Source organism: Cavia porcellus, unplaced genomic scaffold (genome assembly GCF_034190915.1).
Source record: "Cavia porcellus strain 051 isolate PalLab524CR breed Dunkin Hartley unplaced genomic scaffold, mCavPor4.1 scaffold_8, whole genome shotgun sequence".
In the NCBI taxonomy this organism is placed as follows: domain Eukaryota; kingdom Metazoa; phylum Chordata; class Mammalia; order Rodentia; family Caviidae; genus Cavia; species Cavia porcellus.
Genome location: NW_026947491.1, coordinates 74,171,778 through 74,189,843, shown reverse-complemented (window position 1 = coordinate 74,189,843; position 18,066 = coordinate 74,171,778). Strand labels below are relative to the sequence as shown.

General features: G+C 33.1%; 1 protein-coding gene across 2 annotated transcripts in view; it reads right to left on the bottom strand.

The window, feature by feature from the left end:
• Positions 1-18,066, bottom strand: part of Tmtc2 (transmembrane O-mannosyltransferase targeting cadherins 2) — a 372,199-nt gene that overhangs the window by 122,900 nt on the left and 231,233 nt on the right. For both annotated transcript variants that reach the window (XM_063255227.1, XM_063255228.1), the window contains 2 exons: positions 17,859-18,043; positions 16,146-16,224 (listed from right to left, as the gene is read on the bottom strand). In XM_063255227.1, the coding sequence (XP_063111297.1) occupies positions 16,146-16,224; positions 17,859-18,043 (264 nt within the window). The remainder of the gene's footprint in view (positions 1-16,145; positions 16,225-17,858; positions 18,044-18,066) is intronic.

Genomic DNA, 18,066 nt, shown 5'->3' with positions numbered 1-18,066 from the left:
TTAGGAGATCACAGGTCAAATTTTGAAAACTACATAACTAATGCATTTAATACACCCTCCACTTCTTGTTTATAAAATAATTAACTAATCTTAGAAATAGTAGCAGCTTTTCTTTACAGAAAAAAATTATTAAAAGACCTTAAATCCAGAGTGCTTTTATAATTCAAATCTTTATTATGAAGTCTAAAATCCAATTAACTTAATATCTAAAAGTCACTTTAGAAAGCAGTGATTCTTTTTTTCATTTTTCAGAAATTGAACATTATTAATACCTGATTTGAAATCAATTATTAATTTGCTAAATAATGAGTGAATGGGTCAGGTCCTTCAGTAAGAACTCGTAAGTTTCTCATAAGTTTGTAAATTTTATGAGATGTGAAAATATTAAAGGGCTATTAAATAAGTAATAGAATGTAATCATGGCAAACATAAAAAATTAATAGAAACTAACCTACTTGGTAGTGTGGTATTCATTATGTCTTATAAAACTTCATATAATCATTCCATATATCTTAACAAATGATGTCAACAGCAATCATAAATTAGGTAGGTGTATGAAGTGGAGTAATAAGTGATGGGACAAATGTCTGATTTACGTTTACTACTAGTCTTTTTCTATACATTTGGACATGTCGAAAATATTTTTCTTTTTTTAGAATTTTTTCGCTCTCAGCCTCATGGTAGTTCTAACACATCATCTCAGTCACAAGTCAAATATTCATAGCATGTGTGCAAGTTAAAAATCTGTTTTTAACCTTTATATTAGCTGTTTTACATATGCATCTCACCAATTATTAGGGAATGTCACTACCTGGACTTTACAGAAAAAAATGAGAAGCACCATAAAAATAACAAAAATTATAAACATGCAAAGTGATAAAGCTTCAGTTTAAACCTAGAACTACCTGCCTTCAACACACTGCTTTAACCAACTGGCAGAGAATAATAACAAACTTTCCATCTCTCAAGCTCAGGGGAAAATTATACTGTCTCCTTCACAGAAAATTGTTTTCTTGCAGCAACAGATTGGCCAGCAGGTTCATTTTACCTTGCCTTGGACTTTTCTATTGAATTAAAGGAAAAAAGAACAACAAACAATAAACTATGGGTGACCTTTAAAAATGCTTCCTACTCATATGTTAAGGGATTCTTAAGAGGGAAACTGTGGCATGTGAGGTGCACTTTGAACTTGTGGTTGTCCTTAGCCCAAAAATGTTATAAAAGTAGTAATAAAATCCATATGAAAAACCTGGAAGGAAAGAAAATAATCATGGATAAGCCAGATATGTAAAGAAGGAAATCACTGAACACTTACTATACAAGCTCGGTGGAAACTTGTTATATTGTTGACACTGGTGGGACGAGGACTGTACATTCCTTATCACAATAAGGGCAAACTTTACCCATTATATGGAGGAGAAAGAAGGCTCAGGAATGAGAAGTGACTTGTACAATTAATAATCCTCTCCTAAAAGAACTTAGTGGCTCCCAAACCATGATCCCCCCCACCAACACTGCATTAGCTATCTGCTACATAATGTTTATTATTTATTATCTTCTAATGTCTTAAATATATCATCTTTACATTATCCTGACACCATAACTCACATCATCTTATTTTACAATGAGGTGACTAGCTCACTGAGCTTAGCCAACCTGCTTAAGATAAAAATGAAATGAATGTCCTAAATTCAGGATTCCTATTAGAGTTTTCTCTGGCTTCCTGTACTATAGCACTCTACACACATTCTATTGAAACTAATCACAAAGAGGGTATTAGTAGGAAGTATTGTCAGTGGGTTTACTCTTAAAGGATAGTAGCATACATATAATTCTTCAAGCTTGATTGAAATATTAAAGTCATTTAAAAATTTCATAAAGGCAATGACTACAGGAAAAGGAAGTTCAGTACACTAGGAAGTAAAGATTCATGGTCAGCAACAGGGTGGGGGGACAGTTAAGTCATCTTCTCTGGTACTGCAATTTTTCTTAATAGAAAAAAAACATTTCTATTACCCACGAGGAAGAAGCAATGATGACTATTTTTCCTTCTCATCTGGCAAAAAATGACATAATAGGGCACTTTCATAAAAATTTCCTGTGCAATGATGTAGCTATCAGGTTCATCACCCAGATTTATTTCCAATTCACTCATGGACAAAAGGGATTTTGATGTCTCAGGCAGACAGAAACCAGTTTCAGATGTGGAACAAATAATGTCACTCTTCCTCTCTAAAAAGCCCCAAGTCTAAATAACCCAGGCAAAGGCTAACTTCTCAAGGAAAAAATATTGGATTATTGATGATGTAATACTCTAGAGGTCACTGTATCCTGTGTTTCGAATTACTGGACAGCTCCCACTTGCAGATAAAGAATAGAACATGTTGTGGGACATATTATTAAGACTCAGTATAGATTCTCAATTAAAAACACCTTTATGATCGTCTTTATCAAAAAGGAGAATCTTTATCTTACCTCCTACGTAATAGTAGGAGTTTTTAAAAAACTGTAACCTATAAATGTAGCTTAGTCAGTATGAATAATATCTGGTAGACATAAAGATAATAATCAACTACTGTTCACCACTGCCTTCATAAATGTGACAATCTAGAGACAAAGAAATAGATCTATCTATCAGTGTCTCTCAAATTTGATTTTAGGTCCATATTAAAAAATAAAAATGCATTTAAAAATACTTCATTGAATCTATAGCAGAAAACGTAATTTTAAGGCTATTATAGTTCACAAGAAGAAAGATACTAAGTAAATAATAATGCAGGTGGTAAATGGTTGTAAATAAAATCATAATAAGATAGTGATATAAACTGACAGACATGGACAACACCAAATTGCTATGTCATCTCTAAGCTAAGGAATTACAAAAGTCCCAGAAGTTTTTAAAAGCTAGGGAGAAAACTCATTCTTGTAAAACATAGCTTATAGCATTTTTTTTCCTGCTACTTCAAAAATCAGAGCTCCTGACTAGAGAATGGCAGGTCAAAACCACTTGGAGATTTCATCTCCTCCCAAGCAGAATGGCTGCATCAACACAAAAATAACAGGTGTTGGCTGGCGTGCAAAGGGAGAAGGGACCTATCTACATTGTTAATGAGAGTGTAAACTAGAACATTTACTACAGAAATTGGCATGGAGATTTCTCCAAAAACTAAACACAAAAATATTACTCGATCCAGCTACACCACTCCTGTGCACATTCTTGAAAAAATTAAAGTCAGCTCACTATAGTGAAGTCTGTATATACTTGCTTATAGTGGTGTAATTCACAATAGTTAAATAGAGGAAATAGCCTGGATGCCCATCAATAGATGAATGGATAAAGGAAATGTGGTGTGTATATATAATGGAATATTATTCTTCCGCAAAAGAGAATGAAAGCATGTTATTTGCAGGAAAAAGCGTAAAAGCAGAGACCATTATGTCAAGGGAAATAAGTCAGACTCAGACATTTAATAGCTTATATGAGAAATCAAATGAATTAGTAAGAATAAGTGATCAATGATAAGAAACTAGGAGGGAGATTTTGGATAGGGGATGGGGATTAGTAAGATCATAGAAGAAAAAGATTGGGGGTAACAGAATGGATGATATTGTAAGTGCATATACTGATTTCCAAAAATTAACTTCCTCATATTGCATTATTAATATGGACTTAAAAATTAAAAGGAATGGGGAAATTTATAAAATGTCCCTATTGGATATATCTAACAGGCTTCCTGGTACTAAGACAGTGAAAAAAATCTCATGGCTAATACTGATAATTTTAGGGTGTACTGCTACAGGATCCAGGCCTTCTATGTTAATCTATACTTTCTCAACTCTCAGGCTGAAGGACTTAGCTCACTGTTAAGCTACTCATCATGTTTTTAAGAAATGCTTTCTTTCTCTATAAATTATCAGATATATTTCAGTGATTTCATACATATTTTTAACGTACTGCCTTTTATATTTTAGCGAACATTTTTAGCAATATTCAAAGTTATTATGACGTTCTTTTTTATAATTCATTTCTCAGGAACTAATTTTTCCACATAATGTAATTATATTTTTATTAGTTGATTAACTTACTTTAGCTATTGCAATTATTTAAAATTATGATGTAGTACTAAATAACTAATTACATATCAGTGATGGTGAAATTTTAGACCCTTTCATGATAACAAACAACCAGCTTTAGCTGGTTGTAGGTACCATAGGTGCCACCATTCTTATACAGCAACATAGTATTTAGACAGCTTGTTTTATTTGGTGCACTGCTGGGGATCAAATCCAGGTCATCAAACGCTGTAGCACCAAATCATGATAGCTTGATTTTGAATTTTTGTTTTTACTAATTATTTGAATTTATTCAGAAATTCTTTGATAGGACTTCAGTTTGGTCATTTACAAATGAGAAAATGTAGAAGTCTTTCTTTATTATAAAGTTGCATTACACTACCATAGATAGTTGCTGACAAAATTTTGATGTTTTCCAAGGATTTCATTTACATTTGCAGAAAAATCAATATAATACAAGTATTTTACTAGATTTAAGTTCCCTTTACTGCTTTGTCATTTTAAGTGAAATAGTGCTTATTTTTCTAAAGTTTTGTTTTCTCATTCAAGATCAGTACAGTAAGTCGTCGACATATGAACGAGCTCTGTTTGTGGAGAACATTTGTAAATTGGATTCAATTGTAAGGCCAAAAAAGTGAGTCTTACATGCACTTTAGAAACAGATCTACAATGTATACTCTTTGTGTTTCCTATCAGTCCTCTCCAGACCACCACTGCCTTTCTTCTTGGTTCGGGCCAACCTGGGCTCTGACTGAACACTATTCTACTGTCTGTTTTTGCACTTTACAGTGAGCACACAGCAGCACTGTCTGGCAGGTACATGAGCTACTTCCGCAACATGCTCGCATCGATGTGTATTCCTATTGCAAAAATTATTTGTATCTGTGAAGATTTACAACTTGAATGTCTGTAAGTCAAGGACTTACTGTATTTTTATTGTTTACTCAATTTATCCTCCCTCATAATTTATCATGTACCTACTGTCCCTAAGTTAGCAATTATCCTCTTTTGTACTTATCGTTTTCTTAAACACATACACTCATATAACTTTAGAATAAACAGAATTCAGACTTTTCTATGCAAATATTCTATTAGTGTATCTCATAGATACATATCCTTCTCTAATTACATGATTTCATTATTAAAATTAGCTCCTTACTCCATATGAAATGTATTTTGGCATACAGTATGAAGCAAGTTTTAAATTTTATTTTATTTTTATTTTTTGGTGCCAGGGATAGAACTCATGACCTTGAGCTTACCAGGCAAACATTTAAGCCACTGAGCTAAATCCCCGGCCCTCAGCAAGTTTTAAATTTTATTCTTATCTTAGCATACATTGATTATCTGCAAAAACCTTACACAGATTTCAATCTGTTTCTACAGTCTCCATTTTGTTGTATAGGTCTAGTTTCCTACTTTTATGCCAGTGAAGTATCATTCTAACCTAGCTAGTTTCCTCCAATATTTTAATCCCAAATGGAGCAAAGGCATCCACTATTATTTTTCTTTAAGACTGCTTGCCTTTATTTTCCGGTTATTTTTACCAGATGAGTATCAGAACAATTTTTTCAAGTTTTTGATAAAATCCTTTTTGGAATGCTTATAGCTACTGTATTACATTATATGAATCACTTAGATAATATGGGAAATTTTACATAATTGATTTTCCCCATTCAACATTAAGTGTTCAGAGCCAGGTGTGACCATGCATGCTTGTAATTTCAGCACTGGGAAGGCTGAGGCACAAAGATAACAAATTCTTTAAGGTCAGCATGGAATTTACAGAGAGTTTCAGGCTAGCCTGGACTGCATAACAAGAGCCTGTCTCAAACCAATAAAACAGTTTATGTATTGGCTTAGTTTACATCAGTAAAGTATTTACTGGTGTTAAATACTTTGACACAAGCAAACTAACTGAGAAGAGGTTTATTTTTACCTCACTGTATCATAGCTTTCAGTGCATAGTTGGATGGCTGCAAAGCACAAACATCACAGCAGAAGTTTGTGGTCAAACAAAGCTACTTGTTTCCTGGAAGGCAAGCAATAGCCTGAAGGAAGAGACAGTGAAAGTAAGGGCCAAGGCTAGATACAGCTGCCAGGGTCATGCCATGACACAGCCAGACACACACTGATGTGTGTCTTACTGAGGTGAGTGTTTCTCAGGCCAATCAGCTTAATAATCAAGCTTAACCATGGTAATTAGTGTTCAGTTTTTTACTGAAGCATATATAGAACTACTTATCTATAGGATGTACTCCAACAATTGTAATCCTTCTCATCCCAAACTGAAGTACAACTTGCAGATGTGCAAGCTTTCATCTCTTCATCTATTTTCTAAGTTAATCCTAAAAGCCTTTAGATCCAAACAACCCATAGTAAATATCAGATGAATAACTGATACTAGATATCAATTTCAATTTAGATGGTGCACTGTTATTGAGCACATCACTGAAATCTCCAAGTGAATTCCTTTTCTAGATTCTTCAGTCAATTAGAACCACATCACATCAGGGAAAATTATATAAAAAATTTAACATGCTGTGATTTTAATTCTCACATTTTAGTTTTCAGTGTCAATATTAACATGGTAACATTAGGGAGCCTGACTTTTCTTTTTAATATTTTTATGCCACAACATTGCTGTAACTCTTAGGTTTCTGATTTTGTGAATAATGTCTATTTCAAATCATTGTTTCTGATAAGACATCTTCAAAGACTACTAGGGTAGGGAAAAGACAAAAAATCCACATAATTATGGGAGTTGCTATACCTGAGGATAAACTAACAAGTAGAACTTATACTGGAATGGAATAACTATAAAGCAAAGTGAAATAGATCCAAGTTTAAATTCAGGAAGTTATACAAAGCTTCAACATGACATTCTTAACTATAATCTGTAACAGTACATTAAAGGAAAAAGCTCCTTAAACTTGAAAACAAATGTTAAACCAAAGAAAAGAAATGCAGAAGGGGAAAATAGAATTAATATTTTATTAGATAAAAACAGGAATCATCAAAATAGGTTAAAGTTGAATGAAAGTTAAGAGTTCCTATTTCTAGTGTGAGATTATATATAGGAAACATCTGATGTACCATCAAAATTTAACTAGGAAAGAGGCCAGGAGCCTGTGTCAATATTCCTCTACTTGTAACTGGTGATCCTGAAATTCTCCAGGCTGATCAATTTCCTTTATATCTGCAAGGCAATAAATCTCTACAACACTCAATGTTGGAGCCAATCCTATTAAATGTTTAGGATATTCAAAAGATAGGGAGAAAATGAGACACTATGTATGTTATATGACTATGCGTGTGTGCCAGTGTATATTTGTGAACCTATTATGAAAATCTTTCTCCCTAAAACATAACATTATTCTCTTAAGATGTCAATGGATTAAATAAAATACCTTAATATTACTGAAATACTTAAGAGAACATTAAAAGCAAGGTTATTTTATTTTAAGGAAGAAACAAAGCTTATGCCAAAGAAAACAATAGGTAAATGTTAAACTAACCTAAAAGGATTTAATAACAGAATAGCAGTCAGAAAATTAGGATTAAATAATTGCAATAGGATGAAAACAGATTTTCCTATGGTCAGAAGAGTATAAAGGGGAGGTTTTCCAGTTTTACATAAATCTTTTATGGACTATATTTCATGCATATTGCTGAATCAAGTAATATGCCTCTATAATAGGAGAAGAATAATTGACTTCTGCTATAAATTGCTATATTAATGTTAATTGCTAAGGCAGATTAGAAATTATAAAAAATTTGCCCTATTTTTAATGAATAGTTGAAGATGAGATTCTACACACAAAAAAAAAATCTACACAAGCATACAAAATCCCATTTCCATAATTAACATGTTGCCAAAACCAACTAGCATTCTGGAACAAAACACTGCATGCTCTATTTTCATTCTTCATTCATTTTGAATAAGGCAATGGTTTCTATCAATGTAGATAAAATTAAAACTAAATAACAGCTCACTTGGAAAGCTAAATGAGATTTTTATGCAGAAAACAACTTTTTTCCCCTACTTATTAGAAAAAGCAGACATAAATACACACACAGCAAAACACATAGAATTAGTAATGTATTTAAATTTAAACTAAATTTCTGTGATTCATTTTGAAGCTTGGAACGTAATACTCTCAAAGTGAGGCTTTCTAGCATGCAAAGTACTGGAATTGAAGGAAACTGGAAGCAAGGTCTTTCTTGTTTTTCAGTTCTCTGTCTACCTAAACCAGTCATAGAAACTAGAATTCCTATTCCCTAAGGAGGGGTGTCAAAGCAGCAATATTGTCTTCAGAAGTAAGCGAGCCACAAGACCAAGAAAGGTCAATCTCAGACCTACACCTGTAAAGACTGAGGTAGGAAGGTCATAAATTCAAGCCCAGCCTGAGTAATTTAGTGTCTCTGCAAAGGCCAATCTCAAAATTTGAAAAAAAAAATTTTAAAGGGGTAGAATATAGCTCAGTGAGAAGGACCTAAGTTCCATCTCCAACCTCTTTGTCTTTCTGTCACACGGTCCCATCTCTCTGCTCAGCCTCTGTCACACACACACGTGTGTGTTGTGTGCATGTGTAAAAAGAAAGAAAGGTCTGTCTCTCCTTCCTCTCTTCTTCCTTAAAAACCCGTGACTGTAGAGGGATCCAGTATCACATCCACGAGTGCAGGGAAAAAATGCAAAAGCAAAGGCCAGGAAGCATCTGAACAGATGGTCCTCACAGGTCTCCCACTCAGTCTGTTACCACTGGACCATAATCTCTCACAGAATCACATTTCTGCACTGCTCACATTCTTCCTCAAACCTATGCCTAAAAATAATTTTTGCCTGGGACTTTCAATTTTCGTTGTGAAAGCTCCTAGTTATATAAAACTGATGAAATGAATTTGGTGTATTTTCTTCTTACTGCCCTTTCTCTTACAGGACTGCCAGCTGTGACGATTAAGATAGGTGACAAAGAATATCATTTTTCTGCCCCTACAGCTGCCTATTCTAAAATGTGCAATAAACAACTTCTCATTTCCTTGACATTAATTTTCAACATTATATACTTCGCACAGAACTTTCTTTCACGTGACTATGTTCCTTTAAATGGCATAAACAATGGCATCTTTTAAATAGAGTTTGAAATCCAGTTAATGAATTTATTAGGTATATAATCCAACTTGTATTTACTACTAATAAAAGATTCACGCCATGGATATTGCCCACCAAAAGATGAAAATACATGTTTTTCTCATTTATTTCTACTCAGAAAACACATTTTTCAAAGACAGCACATTGAAACTGTGAATAAGAGAATAAGAAGGATATAATTAGGTATTAATTTGAGGACATCCATTCCCTAATAATTCAATTTAAAAACAATTTTTAAGCTTCAATATTTACCATGAAATTGACAAAAATATGAATTAATGTAACAGGTGGGCTCGTGTGGTTTTAACAGCAGTGAAATATAATCAACTGTCTCATATCGGATTTCCAGGAAAGCAAGCGACACTGAGACCTCGGCATGATCCTCAAGCAACCCTGCTATTGGCATTCCAACGCTCAGATTCCCCGCAGGGACTATATATCTTTTGGCCCAGGATTTAATTGAAACTTTAAACAAAATACATTACCTATTTAATGCAGCTGAACTGCATGCTGCCCTTTGTAGTATATATTTTAAAGTCTATCATATTAAAGTCTGGAACCATAGTGGATAATGTAGTATTTTTATCAAGTATGAATGTTTAAAAGAAAACAAAACACTGTGGTTTCATAATAAGAAATGAACCATTAGGAGAGAAATTTATAATTTTTGTTCATAAATAATATGCATTCATTTTTTCAATACACAGCCAAAATTTCATGAATTATCTGTTTTGTTGGCTATTTATAAAGTCTCTCAAATCCACATTTTTTTTTCTTTCTATATGCTGGTGAATTATATATACCTGGCACTCATTTCCTGGTCTTATCTTTCATAATTGTGAAAAAATAAGTCAAGTAGATTTATTTAAAAAATTAGAAGTTAATATCCTCTAGGGAGTTATACTGATTAGTGGCGAATCCAATTATATGGCCATGTTACATCCATAGGACTGACTCACTGATGCTTTTCAAGAGTGCCAGTTCCTACGCAATCATAGAAAAATCATCAAACCTCAAAGCAAGGGGTACAAAAAAGCTTAACACTACTGGAGTGTTAATGCTTCCTACACTTTAAAGACGCGAAGTTCAAATTCTCGCAGAGTTAAAAATCACCTTTCACAGTCAACATATGTTAAATACCTTAAGCAATCCACATAAATATTCAAAGAAGAAAACATTAAACATAAATTATCATGTAAAATATTATTTTGAATGTTCTCATTCTAAATACATTCTGGGAAAAGGTAAAATAATACACACACACACACACGCAGAAAATAATGTTATAGAAATAAATGATTTAGTTAAGAGACATACCATATAGAAGCCTGAAAGAAAAATGGAAAACGGACTGCTTTTGGATGCATTCTACCAACTGAACTAACACATCATGTACTTCCTTCAGGTACAGTGAGGATGGATTTGCAAGGGAGAATTTTTGCATTTTATTTTCCGATGTTGCATTCAGGATCAATTTTTGCAGTGTTTTTTTTTTTTTTTTTCACATCAATGATAGAGAAGTACCTAGAGATTATGTGTAGGCATTTATAGTACTTTTCATTCCATAAGTTTCCCTCTGAAAAATGTAATTCTAAATTTTTACAGGTTTTCAAATAAACATCGCTCCCATTAATTAGTGGTCTTTCTATTGTTTCTTTTCTCACTTGCTTTAAGTGGAAAAACCTCTCATAACTAATAAATGTCTTTAAAGACCTAAGAAGCAAATCAAAAGATTCCTGCCTTATTTGAAAGTATAAAGTCAAAATTTTCTTGCAGTGTCAAACTTACGTAAGTAAAAGATTTGTTGGCCGGAAGCTAATGACGGTAAATGTATTATGCAATATTGGGTTAAGATTTAAAAGTTAACAGGCTTGTAAACAGACAGACAAAAAGACCCCTAGGAATTATTGGAAGAGAATTAAAACATTTTGATGAAATGAATGGCAAATAAGGTAATAAAAAGCAATGGGTCATTATCATGTAGTTCCTCTGACAAATACAATGAGATTACTTGCTTTCTAAGATTAATGCATGCTGCATATTATAAAGATGTACTTTTTTAGAGAACAGGAAACTATGAGTAAACATGCCAATCTGGTAGTAGTATCATATTCAAAATTATAAATCTTGAGGTGTTCATAATTATTTTATTTGTTTCAGACTGTGTAGCACAGTCTACACAGTTACAGATAAATTATTTTCTAGGTTAGAGAATATTAGCCTTCTATTTTATTTTTACATATCTCCTTATTAAGGAGAGAATGAAAGAACTTTGGATCAACTGCAAAATCTACCGGGGATCTATGAGAGCAGAAACTAGATCGACTGTTCACGTTTCACGCCAGTAACACCTATTTATCCTCGCACTCAGCAATATTTCTTGTACCTCAAAATTACTTTAAACCATGATTATGGACTGCAAGGACAAGACACTGACCTTAAGTTCTCTCTTACTCCATGCAACAGATTATTCAGCTTCGTTCTCAAGATCCATCACCAAGATAAAATGGACTAAATCACTTGTATAATTAAAGCCAACAATTACTTTGTAATGAAAAAGCCAAGTAATTTTATTTTGAGCAGTAAATAGGCTTACAATGACCTTTGGGATTGGAAGAGCTCAAAATGATGAAAATAATTGAAAGCCAAAGCCTGTGTAGTTTCCCATAGTCCTTCAGGATTATACAAAATAATACTAAAGTAACGATAACAAGGGAAATAAACAGTTATACAGAAAAAGATACATACAATTATTCAAAAATTATCCTGCATTGAAAATTTTACTAAACTGTATATTTAATACTTTTGTGATGAAACCACAGTTTTATAAATTTTTTAAATAGTTAAAATTCTAGGGCTTTTTATTTATTTATTTTTACTGTGCATTACATTTGCAAAGATAACCTATTTATTTATACTATAGAACATGAATTTTCTATAACATGGAAAGTCTAAACAGAAAAAATAATTGAATTAAAGTCAGGAAACTGCATTTCTGGTTTTCATACAAACTGTAATCCTGAACAGATAAACTCAGTTTGGGGGGTATTTTAATATACTATCTTGGAAAGCAGACTATGAGAATTTTTAAGATATAAACTTTTTATTTCTAATATTCAATGATTTAAAAATACATCTAAAGTCAGAGAGGAAAAGATAAATTAAAATCCAATAAATAGTCTTAATGCTTATCACAGTAAAGAATAATTTTGATTAACACTAGAGGAAAACTATACCATGACAGCAAGAGAAGAAAATATCCTAAACATCGACAATTGTAATTTAGAAGGAGCAGCCTGTTGATGAAATCAGATTAACTGACATAAACTGAGTATGATGTTCCACTTTTTGTTAATCACTGATAGAAGAATGATTCTGGTAGTGATTGGTGAGAGAAATGAGGAAAAAACCAACCGTTGGAAGAACCTACAACAGTTCCAGATAAGACTCAACTAAGAATCTCTAGTGAGGACACAGAGTTGGCTATCAGCATGACAAAAACAATCTCCTTTACACTGCCATACACAAAAGCAACAGACAAGCACACAACCTTTCATTTTGGAGCTTAAAACTCACAGATTGATGGATATTATAACAGAAAGTCATGTTATAAAACATTAAGCCAAGATGTTTTACCTTCATTATTTTAATTTTCAATCAATTTCCAAATACATGCTATTACTGGTATTTTACAGAAAAGGAAATGGGCCTGGAGCTTCTATTACGTAGTTTGCACATGAACATGAAAAGCTAGAACATGTCAAAGATGTAGTCAGAACCTCGACTATCTGACTTCAGATATGACAACACAGTAAACTAATCAAAAATTGTTATCTCAAGAGGAAACAGAATTAGTCAATTCAATTCATGAGTTGGTCATTTTAATATTTCATGTATTGTCATTCCTTAATAATTACAACGACTTTGGTGGAAGTCTAGTATTTATTTATAAAACAAAATTTGGCTACCTGATTTATGTTATGTCTATGCAGTTTACCTAATTCTGGGAGGGAAGATACTCAATATTTTACTCTTAACATTTTAGTCTTATAAAATCAAAGCCAATAATAAGGTTATACTTTTAAATATTCTTTTTAATATTACTTTTGAACTACCACAATAAAACTAACTTAACCATCTTAAATAAAATATAGAAAATTTAAGTTGTGAAGGATGTTAATTGAAGTTATTTTCTATTTATACTCTAAAAGGAAAAATATGCTCTGTTTGTGGTCAAGATAAATGAGCTAGAATGTAGCAAACAGTCATGTAAATTCATAAAATGTTCACAGGGAATGCAAAGGATTAAAGTGTTTTTAAATAGCACATTCAGCAAATTTACTGATGAAGTGAATAACATGCGAATATAATTATATATTTTCATATATACTTCTCTTTCTAACCATCAAAGAAAATAGAATGGAAAAAAAATACATATATATATAGAGAGAGATGCACAACTGCCTAGGGCCAGTGGGTCTGAAGGGACGAATGACAAACACATGAGAAAAATGAATACTTTGGGGTAAATCGAGCCAGACATTATAATCCATCACTGATCCCTAAAGGGCACTAATAATATGTAAATGTGTGAATTAGAAAACACATTCCAGGCTGCTGATAAACTTGATAGAATAATCAGCACATGCTGACAGACTAATGAAACTGATGAACTGATAGGGCAGCTTATCTCCTAGGCCATTTTTTTTCTTGTCAAATGGAGGCTAATCAAAATGTATTAGGAGTTAAAGCAAACGCTCAAGGGATTTAACCCATTTGATTAGAAGGTGAACTCAGTCTCTGAGAAAATTATAGTTTCTTGAACAACTGAAACTATAAAACCTAATCAGCTGACAAATCTTTACATAAAATTAAATAGAAGGCAGCTGCCATAATTATAGGATAAATCTGGGATTTTAAATTATATTGGGACCCTCCTGTAGGAAATTGTTACAGGGCTTTTCAGTTTGAGCAAAGCCACCTTCTCTTTCTATGATGGAAAATAAGACAAAGGAATCAGGAACAACCCCAAGGGTTACACTTATCTTTTGCTGGCTGTGCGTACTTAGCATTTGTGTAACCATGTGAGAGACAGATCCCAAGGTGCCAGCTGAATTTTCAATCAAATTTATTTACCTAAAATAATTAAATGAATGAACGAATGGTCTGAAATCACTAACTATAGTGTATACCATCACTTCCCATTAACAATAAAGATACCACATGCAGTCTGTTGCCAAGGACCTCAAATCCTAATATAAGGAAAGACATCCAGTTTGATTACTGAGGAAAATGTGAACAAGGTCTTCCTCAGCATTAGAATTAAGAATAAAACTGTAAATGAAACCATTGTGTCTCCTTAAGCAAAGGTAGAAAAAGCAATCTCTTTAGTATTTATTTTGATGTGAAAAACATCTGCATTAAAATAGAAAGGTTAATTAAATTCATTGATCTACATATTATAGGCATATGCTTCATGCACATGTACATTTTATTCATTTAGACAGTTGGACGGAAAAACACTAGACAACATAAGACATGTTTTAATTTATGAAGGTTTGAGAGCAAAATTACAGGTCATTATACCACAACTGAAAGTAAACTAAAAAAATTTTTCTATTATCCTCTTTGCTGCGAGCATTAATCACTGTTGCTAAACAAGCAAACTTGGGATGAGATGCCCAGAAAGATCAAATGGAATTTCAAATCCTAATTGCTTTTTATCCCCCTTCATTTAATGAAGAAAAAAATCAGTAGTTATGCTCCATTCTATCTTTGAAGCATTTCTTGATTTTTGGTCATTTAGATAAAAGGTAGTAAATGTTCTTATAGGTGTATGTTTTCTAGTTTGGGAGAGGACAGAACTTTTTGGATGTGAAAACGCCACACAGACACCGGTATTTCTCAAACCGTAGGGTTGAGAAACATTTGTATAATCCTGGAGATCACATAGTCCAATTTCATATATTTTATAAGCATGAGGGAGATCTAGAAATCTTTTTTAAAAAAATAGGTTTACTTAACAAACAGATTTGGCTTAAGGACAGAAGTAACCCCTTTTCTCTGCTATGTGGAAACGATCCTGCTAACTCATCAGCAAGGCATTTTATATTTAGTGATGCTTTTGTATAAGTTACATCCTGAACAGGTGATTTTCAGTTGCAGCTACATTCAAACAGTTGCAGTAACAATTTGCTACAAAACAGTAAGAGATCATTCACAGAAGATGGGTATTTTGATAGAAATTTGAGCTCTTTACCTCTTATCCCTAGAAAAATTCATAACTTAGATTTACATATTTTCTAATTTATAAGGGAGCTAAGCTAATTATTTAACAGAAAAACAGATAACACATTTACCATCTTTAGTCTTGTTTTATTTTGAAATGATAATCTGAAAAAACAATCTACTGAAATTCAAGGTCTAATCAATGAAAAATAATACAAACTGTCTTATTCTTATCTTTTATATGGATGGAAGTTCATGAACCTCTACATCATTGTAGGTTTATTTTTGAGACTCTTAAGAAACCAACAAAATCAATGATCACATGAATTTGATATATTCACTGAAATGAATATTCATTCCCAGGCATAACTGAAAAATACACATATACATAAGATATTATTTTCTCATTGTCTAGAGTCTAGCTAATACTTAGGGATCCAAGTGGTTTTGAAAGCTCTGTGTATCACAATTGTAGGACCCACCAAAAATGCATAGATTCACTATTAGTGAATTTATTTGCTCATGTCGAAACAAATGTGCTGTAAGAATATGAAAGTGATATTCGATTGTGAACAAGGTTTCTTTGCAGGCATTGACAACAGGATTCATTACAATTACATTTTACACAAGCGTAAGTTTTAATTTCTCCACAGTGCCTGAATATCAATTAAAATATTAACGTTTTACTCACCCATCATGTTGTATAAGCTCTGTGGGGCAAATTGTCTGGGCATTTTCTGAATTGCTTCCTTATACACAGTCAGGGCTTCCTAATTTAAGAAACAAAAACAAAACAAAAAGATAAATCATCATTAAAGTACAGCAGTATTCATGGAAAATAAGATAATAACATTCCTCCAAGTTAAAACTATCCACTGCTATTTCTAAATGGTTCACTAGAGGAAAATAATAGAACTGTCCTTTGGTATAATGCTACTTTAATTTCACAAATGAAAATGCTTAGTCCAGTGAAGAATGTCACATATAAATTTAGTTTAACAAGAAGTCAAACGTTAGCAAAGGTCTTTTAATACAAATTTTCCTGTTTTATACAGGTCAGCCGAGAAAAAAAAAAATGAAAAAAATTCACACTTGAAAGTTACTTATTAGTCATTTAAATCCATAGACAGGTTAATTTAAGCCACCACTTGAATCTAAATAAAACTTCCAGCTACTGAGACTCATTAATATTGTTAAGTGCGATAATTTAAAATATTTTATCTTCCTCTTATATTGCAGTCTTAATACACTGCAATATAAAGAGTATTTGGTGGGAAGAGAGGGAACAATTTGAAAGAAAGAGGAAATACATGGTGTGATCAAAACATGATGAATATTTAAATTTTTTTAAAAATGTGTGACAATAGAAGAAATGGTGTCATTAACTCCCTTAAAAATACTCCCTCTCCCTTTGAACCCACTTCTTCCAGCATTCTTGCCACTGCATGAATCAGTTCTCCAAGTTTTCCAGTCTTTACCAAGTGTGATCAAAAATACAGTGCTGCTGCTGGGTGCCATCCAACAGAAAAGCAGGCTCATAAAAAAAATAATGGAATGTCCTCATTTACTTGGTTCAGTGGATATCATGCAACTTCTAGCTCTTCCTCTAAGTCAAAAGGAACACACAGCATAAGAGTTTTGCATCAATTCAGGACATGGAGGCAGCCACAACACTGCAACTAAAGACTCAAAAGACTTGCAGAGCTGCTCCGACAGGGGTGAGAATGATGGGACAGGTGTGTTCCCGGTAAGGGGACCCTCTAAGGGGATCAATGGCAACTCGTCTGTTACTATACTATGTATTTTTAAAATGTAACATTCACTGTATTTTTCAACAACACCTCATAGGAATCCCATGCAGGGAAGCATCCTGTGAGCACGATGGGGAAGCCTGGATCATTTCTTCACATGCTTAACCACATTCTATTATGTCACCCTTCAATCGAAAATAATATTCTTATTACATAATTTTTCAAAGATCTAACTGGAATAATTTACATCTAATCATTTTCTTAATACTCAAAATACTAGCAATTTATACGTTAGAACTAGTGAACACCAAGTATGGGGAAAGAGTGCCAGAAATTGTGTCTCAGATAATGAAATCACTAGTGAGCAAATGAACCTGAGAAACACTGCGTGTGACTTCTCCGTTCACAGGGCCACAATTCATGTTCACACGTGTACCATAACTGCCCTGAGGGACTCACAGGGAAGAAACATGCTGATTTGTTATTTGCAGGGTTTTTTCTTTGGCAAACAAAGTTGATCTTAAAATCCTTTTAATATGGACATACATTAAATTTTCGACGGAGGGTAGTAGCTCTGAAAGGATGTTGTGGGTTAGAAAGCATCACGATCTGACTGAACGGGAAAGAAAAGAAGAGTAAATTTGCAGCCAGACCTCATAGTGCCCCTGCTCATGATAGAGTTTCCCCAGATTGTACAGGCAGCTGGTGACAGAACTCTTGTGTGCATGCGGGTCCTTTAGGTTTTCATCTGGAATCTCGGAACACTTTAGGAACGTCCGCCGGGCTTCTTCTGTCTTTCCTTGGTTCATTAGAATAATTCCGGTATTTAAATATGCAGCTAAGGATTAAAAGAAGAAACAG